This window comes from Pseudopipra pipra, chromosome 20 (assembly GCF_036250125.1).
Source record: "Pseudopipra pipra isolate bDixPip1 chromosome 20, bDixPip1.hap1, whole genome shotgun sequence".
Taxonomy (NCBI): domain Eukaryota; kingdom Metazoa; phylum Chordata; class Aves; order Passeriformes; family Pipridae; genus Pseudopipra; species Pseudopipra pipra.
In genome coordinates this window covers 4,598,039-4,605,503 of record NC_087568.1, presented here as the reverse complement: position 1 = coordinate 4,605,503, position 7,465 = coordinate 4,598,039, and the positions used below count along the sequence as shown (strand labels likewise).

Genomic DNA, 7,465 nt, shown 5'->3' with positions numbered 1-7,465 from the left:
GATCTGTGCTGGGCTCACACCTCTGGAAGTGTGGGCAGCAGGAAGGACATTTGAGGTTTCCCCAGTGTTGGGTAAGAGCTGGAATGGGACCTGGAGCTTCCTGCCTCACCCCTTCACTGCCAGCACCTGGAGCCACATCTCCAACCTCCAGGGGCTCAGCTCTGCGTGTCTTGTACAGAGCAAGGAGTGACTAATTCCCAGATAAATATTAGTACAAAGACCAGTCACAGGGGTGTGAAGGTGCCTGGTCCTGTCACTGCTCATATGCAAACTCTCCATGGACAACACCGGGTTCCTTTGGAAGGTTTTTGCACATCTTGTAATTCACACATCTGGAGACACCAGAAAAGCTCGAAATGGGGATCCTGCCACACCTACCACCCAGTATTCATGCTCTGCCTAAAGGACCAGCACCTGAGACACGACTGCAGCACCACTGCACAGCACAGAGCTCAAGGGCTGCCAGTGAGAGACAAATATCCTCATGTTTAAGCTGCATTTTTACCTTGAAAAGCAATTTGCAAACGCACGGAGCGATTCTGACAAGCCTCACTGAAACCACACGCACTGAGCTTGCAAGAAAGATGCTTTTACCCACCTGCCAGCCCTGGGCTTCGGGTTGGATGAATCTCCTTTCACTTTATCATCATCAGGGCTTAAAAGTGCTCTGCAAGGCAAACTGGGTCTCAGGTTTGCAGAACTCCAGTGGGCTTCAGAGCGTGCAGGCAGCAGGGGGGGGTGTGAAACCTGTGAGCCTTCCATGGCTTTAGCCAAGGACGTGGATTTGTGATGGAAAAACCTGCAGGAGTCCAGCCAGGCACCCAGAGCCCAGCTGCTGGATGGGCTTCCACTCTGCTCTGTGACATTTAAGGCACTTGGGAAAGGCCAAAGAGAAAAGGCAGCACCCTGTGAATTCCTCAAGCCCTTCTCCAAAGGCTTGTGCAGGAATGAATTTGGTTTTGGAATGGGACAGCACCTGGGTTTCCTGCTCTCCCTTACTGCATTTTTGGGTTAATATTTTCCTGTGGATTGTTCTCTGGGGTGCACAGCACTAATTAACCCAGGGACTAATTCAAAAAATGCATTTGTTTCCAAGCAGACATTAAAAACTTTGGAAGAAGGCAACAAATATACAAGAAAGGAAAGGAACTAAAAGGCTTTGGTTAGAAAATTAAAGTTGTTTGCCATGGCTTGATGGCTTAATCAGTCGATCAATATTGTTCACAGGGCAGGCAGGGAGGGAGCCATGAGCTGTGATGAAAAATGCATGAGGGGACAAGGGAGACCTGGGAGTAGAAAATTAAAAAGTCAGCCTGTTACATTTGTCCAATATTGGCAGAGAAATTAAAGTGGTTTGGGGAGGGGTGCGAGGAGGGAAAGGGGAGCGGCTGCAATGTGCTCTGCGAATCTGCTGCGGGTTCCCTTCACCAGAGAAACTTTCACATTAATTAAGTTGCTTTCTTAGCAAAAAGATGGATTTTGTAACCTTTAGCACTCGCAAGCACCACGAGCACAGCAGGAGGGGTTTGCACAGGGGAAAATAAAACGGGATTTCTTCCCATCAGGGAGGTGATAGAGGAGCACGCTGGGCTCGGGGCAGGTGGCACCAAGGGACAGTGCCCAGGGTGAGGGGCTGCACCTCTCCTGCAGCATGAGGGGAGCTGGATGTATTCCTGCATGGAAAACAGCCACGCTGGGATGATGCAGCTCCACCACACACAGCCTGAGCCACTAAAGCAGCTCTTGTTTCTGCATCTGGATTAGTTTCCTCTCCTGTTAAATTTGGCCACTCCCGATTCCGCAGCAGCGCTCACCTTGCAGGAGGAATGCGGGTCTGGAAGATGCTCTGGAAGAGGTGAGAGCCAACCATTCCTTATGGATTACAGCCCTTGCTGTTTGCCTTGGAGATCAGAGCTGCTTTAAAAGCTGCAACAAACTCCAATGATAAAAAAGAGCCAGGTCACCCATCCCGCAATTTAAATCACTTTTGGACACTCACCCCTTCTAACTAAGGGTGAAAAATAATAATGCCCAGTATCCAGGTGCCAAAGCTGAGGAAGAAGACTGGAATGCTGTACTGTGAGAATGGCTCTGGAAACAGAAGTAACCTCCCAGTTTCTATCCTTCACATTCCAATAGTGTAGAAGTGACCTCCTAATTTCTCTCTCTCACATTCAGAACTCAAAGCAGCTTCTGCTTGCCCTGGAAATCCACATCTCAGGAATAATCAGGCACTGCCACTGAGCTCATGGACTGCCAGGACAACAGGCGCAGACTGCACCCAAACTGCTGGAATTCCTAAGCTTTGCAAGAATTTAGACAGTTGAATTCCACTCCCCAAAAAGAAAATATTCCAACCTGTTGCCCTTAAAGGCCTACAGGGACAGAAATCCCTGCTCCTCCCAGGGCCTCAGAGAAGATTCCCCTCTGCTGCAGTTTCTGGGGGAATGAACGTGATGAACAGGTTTGTGTTGCACTTCATTAAGACAATTATTTTTGTACTGAGGTACCTACAGTGAATTGTGTGACTTTCCATCAGACTCCCCAATTACAGGTTTAAAATTTCAGGCTCAATTAACACACAGACTTGGACGATCCTGTTTTCTGCAACTAATTATCTCCAAGTGCCAAGACACGATTCCACGTAAAATACTTCTGTGAACTTCAGGATTTGCTTTCTACACCATTATTTAAGCATAAACAGAACAGAGCAGCCAGCAGTGCCTAAGGCAGGCTGGATACAGTATTATGACCTTTATATTAACAAAAAAAATTGCTTACACTATCAGAAACTCAGGCCTTCTAATTAGCACAGTAACAGGATGGAGAGAAGGGCTGTTTATTTCCAAGGCTCGGGCTCATCGAAGATGCAAAAGTCGTTCTGTCTTGGGTGATCTTTGTACTGAGGGGGCTACTTGGGTCAAGTAACAGCACAAAAAGTTTCCATTAAGTAATTCAACTGCAGCTGGATTTGAAATGGCCATTATCCCACTGCTATGGCAATTTGTGTTCGGTGATTGGGAGTATTATTATTCATAATAAGAATATGGGAAAAAAAAAAGAATTAGGTCTCGTTACCAACGTCCTCGAACACACACACACTCAGTCTCCACACACAGTGTTGTACCTCTGAAGTCATAAACAGGTGTTTTCTTTCAATTCCTCTTCCTCTTTTGTATGAGCCAGTCCTGCACAGACTTCTGTGCCTAGAAAGCTGAAATTCCCACACCACACTCTGTCTCCATGGGAAGGAGCTGCTGGCTTTGGGAGTTCCATCTTCTATGTTACCAGCAAATACAGTTAATTTAGTACCACACAACTACAACGTGCTACCCCCCCAGATTCTACACTTTTCAGTTTCCACAGCTCTGAAATGGGCTGTTTCAAAATGCTGTGCATTCAAATTCAATTAAACAAGTGTTTTAAAATATCTTTCAATTGACTGCAACAAAAGAATCCCTCCCGTCTCTGCCCTGGTTTTGTGTTCCCCTCATCCCCTTCTTGTTGTTAAATCTGATTCACTTCATTCAACACTCCTCACTGAAAACCAAACTCTGCCCTACCAAAGCCTGCAGGAGGGGCAGCTTTTCTTTCTGCACCAGAAGCTGGTCCACAGGCAGAAGGAAAATTAGTCTGCAGCACTTACCTTAATGCCAATTAATTTAAAAATAAACACAGTGACAAAGGTTGTCCAGAGCTCCCCTTCCCAGCTCCAAAATCCAGATGATTAGTGAAGACTTTGTGGCTTGTAGAGGAAACAAGGGTGTGCTGGTGGGGATGACTGGAATTAATCAAACTTGCCTTCAGGAGAGGACAGAGGAAATGTGGAGTCCTCAAACAATACCAGAGAAGGCACTTCATGTGATACAACCCCAGGGCTGGGACAGGACCAGGGACCTTCCCTGTCTTTGGGGGGAAGGAAAAACATCCAAGGCTTGTAAGAGCAGAACTCTCACATCCATTCCAAGCAGAGCAATTGCTGGGAGGGATCCTACTCTTCTCCAGTGTGTTCCATGTACATTTTAAATCATTTAGGAAACACGCTGTATGCCTGCTCTGCAGAAACTGTGCTTTAGGGCTGAATTATTTCACTACTTTCAGTTCTAAAACACGACTGTCACTGCTCATCACACGTTTTCTAACCACTTAATACATGCAGATTCTGTTAACATTTCTCATTACAATTTTAGTAAAGGGAAACATCTGTTTCCCCCCTGCCTTAGAAAGTACGTTGCATCTTCCAAACTGCCACATGCCTTTGAAATTCCATGTTTAATCAACGCCATAATCTCTTCCACAAAAATACCCCCAGCACTCAGATAAGCAACAACCACCAGCCCCCAACATTTCAGCATGGTTGAATGTTTCCAGTTTTCCTAAAGAGCAGAGCAGTGCTGAAAAACCCACACCAAACCCGAGGGTTTTGTTGATCAAATGATGAAACAAACAGCACAAGTTGGGAATACAAAATATATTTCAAGCTTATAAAAGTCTTCAACATTGCAAATTCTGTCTCAAAACACAAACTGTACATGGATATTTTCATTGGGGTGTAGATTATGATGATCAGGTCTCCCCAGACAGATCATTTCACATCATACACAGATCTTCAAAACACCTCAGTCTCACATGTGCCCTGCAGACCAATGGCTTTTAAAGAGTCAAATGTATTAGTGCAACCTCAGTGCTTAGTACAGGTGAAAGGTTCAGAAATGGAACCACCTCTCAGACCACCAGTGCCTTCCCAAGAGCAGAGTGTTGACTCCTCATGGTCTCATCTGGGCTACTACTGCCTGCAAGTGTCATGAAAAGCTTCCAGTGTTCGGAAATCCCTCCAGGTGGGTGGAAGGCCATCCTGCAGAAACTTTCCGCAGCGCTGGCAGGGAGCCTGGAACAGCTTTATGTAACTTCTTAACCAGGTCTAAAAGGAAAAGGGAGAGAAATTAAAGAAAACTGGCTATGGATGTTCCCCTTTGTCATCATTCTTGTCAAACAGTAAAAGCAAGGACAGAGGATGTACCTTGGCGAGGCCCCAGTGAGGTACACGGTGATTTTATAAACAGAAACACACCAAGTATTACAAGGTCAGTGTATAGCTGAATTCCCACTTTATTAATCATCTTTTGCTTTTTTAGTCACTTAAGCAAATTTGTTAATAGAAATTCCTGCCCTCTGAGTCTGCAGCTCGAGAATCACGAGGGAAGGTGGGTGTTGTAACACGCCTCATATTTTTACTGGAATATAATTGTTCTTGATCAGTGCCTTCTGCAACCAAATATTGGTTTGTTTGTTCCTATGATCATCCCTCACTCCCCTGATGCAATCACACTGGAAAGGGCTGGACTCCTCAGAGCTGGAGACAGAAGGGCTCCCACATCCAGCTAACGAACTTCCTCTCTAATGTGATTTTAGGATCGATACTTGCTGGTCATAAAAAGAATGAACCATTTTAAACCTGATTACACTGATGACTGTATATATAAAAGGCTGAACAACACAGACTAAGTTCAGGTGTTCCCAGGTAAAGTTCCTGCCTCTAAGTGGGTTGTTCCCATTGTCATACACAGCAATGAGCGTTTACATAACCCAATTCCCAACTCCAGGAGATACACAACTGAAAACCCCCTAGACCAGCAGATTTATACTGTGAAGGATGCACATGAATCTTGTCATTTAAAGTCCTATTGAATTACATCGATAAGAGAAAATTGCTCTCTGAAGAAGAGGTCAGCTGAGCTTATTGAAACAAATCCTTCCATCTTCATCAGAGCCTTCTCTATAGCAACCAAACCCTCGGCCGTCAATAACTCTCCTCCAAAAGAACTAGATCTTCTCTGGGTTTAGCAGTAAATACAGGGACAAGGGCAACACAACTCTACAAGTAAATTGCTGTTATTTACTTCAGCTTGGATGGGCTTTGCTTGCACTACAGAGAAATCGAATTTTCTGAACCATAACACAAAAATAGGTAAATGAAGTTAAATTGTGCGCTCGAGACATCTGTTGTCAGGAAAAAAAAGGAGCGGGTTCTTCATTGCCATCAGAGAATTAGGGCTTCAGAACATCCTGTCATGTGGATTGCACAACTGACATGTGAAAGGCTCAACATATTGACACTTGTGCTGTGGGGCTGGTTTTGCTTTGTTGGAAGTTTCAGTGTTTCCCCCAATCAATGCGGCAGGTCCTCGGCTCACGCAGACGTGCGACTCGCTCAGTGAAACAGTCATTTTCAGAAACATGTTGAACATGGGTCTGACCACTAACAGTTGCTTCCACCTTTCAAAACCTATTATTTTAAGATGCTCTCCAAGAGAAAAAGGCCTTTGCAAATCTCTCATCTCAGTGGCCTTTTTATTAAATAACCAATCCAGCACAGCAGGGAGGGGAGTTGGATTGTTCTGCAATTACACAGTGGAAATTAAGGACGTAAAAGAACCACTGCTAAACACACCTGAAGACTGTGAATGGCAAAATTAGATTGTTGTTTTCCAAAGTTTCAGCTGCACTGCTCCAGGTGAAGGGGTAACATAAGGGAAGGAAATGAAGGAAAAAGTCTGAATTGCAGAGAAAACCTCTCCCAAAAGCCTCCTGTGGAGACTACAGCAGAGAGAACAGCAAAAGTCTCCACTGCCAAAATTCATCTTGGTAAAAGGAATTCTGAATAAGACTCTTCTCACCCTCTGATTAACAGGGCTGCTTATACACAAGTTTATTTCACAAATACTATTCTAAATACAAACAGAATTAAAGGTGATAAACTTAAATCTGCATGTCAAGCAGAATAGTATTGGATTAATTTTACTCAGTAAGAAAAGACCTGAATACTCCAGTATTTCCTTGATTCTCCAAACACCTGCTGCTGTGCTCAGTGAGTACATGCTATTCCTTAGGAACAGAGTTTTGGCTGGACATGGATACAGCAAAATGGAACCCTCCCCATCCTGTTCCTGCCTCTCACCATTCCCTAAATAATGCCCATCACTTCCCATACTGGACAAGCTGCCTCAGCTGGAATACACCAACTGGGAATTTCCTCTTACCAGGGAACTTCCAGTGGAGCATTTTGTACATCCAGACCTTGACTCCTGGCACAGCAGGAACAGTGTGAAAGGGCTGGGCCATAAGGAAAGAATTTGGCTGGGAGAGTTTTTCCCAACACTAATTATCCCAAGGTAATGAGAACAAGCCCTTCATCCCTATCCTGGTACGAGAGACAAAGAATTACAGTCTCCACTGTCCAGCTTATATAAACAGGGGGAATCACAACTCTATCAGAACTTCCTGATGTCAATCACTTTAAGCAAACTCAAATCTATCTGGAAAAATGTCTTTTCCAACACACTCACCATGAAGGACCTGACCACCACATCTGGCATCTGAGGCAGCTGGTAGTGCAGCAGAGCAGTGGTTGCATGATCTGTCACCTGCATCAGACAAAAGCAGAAAATACCTTTATTAATTCTCT

General features: G+C 44.8%; 1 protein-coding gene across 1 annotated transcript in view; it reads right to left on the bottom strand.

Moving 5' to 3' along the window:
* Window positions 1–4,456: 4,456 nt before the first annotated feature.
* Window positions 4,457–7,465, bottom strand: part of MED27 (mediator complex subunit 27) — an 82,825-nt gene continuing 79,816 nt past the window's right edge. The window contains exons 7-8 of the mRNA XM_064676846.1: window positions 7,347–7,424; window positions 4,457–4,921 (exon numbers count right to left, since the gene is read on the bottom strand). Coding sequence (XP_064532916.1) covers window positions 4,787–4,921; window positions 7,347–7,424 — 213 coding nt within the window. The 3' untranslated portion in view covers window positions 4,457–4,786. The remainder of the gene's footprint in view (window positions 4,922–7,346; window positions 7,425–7,465) is intronic.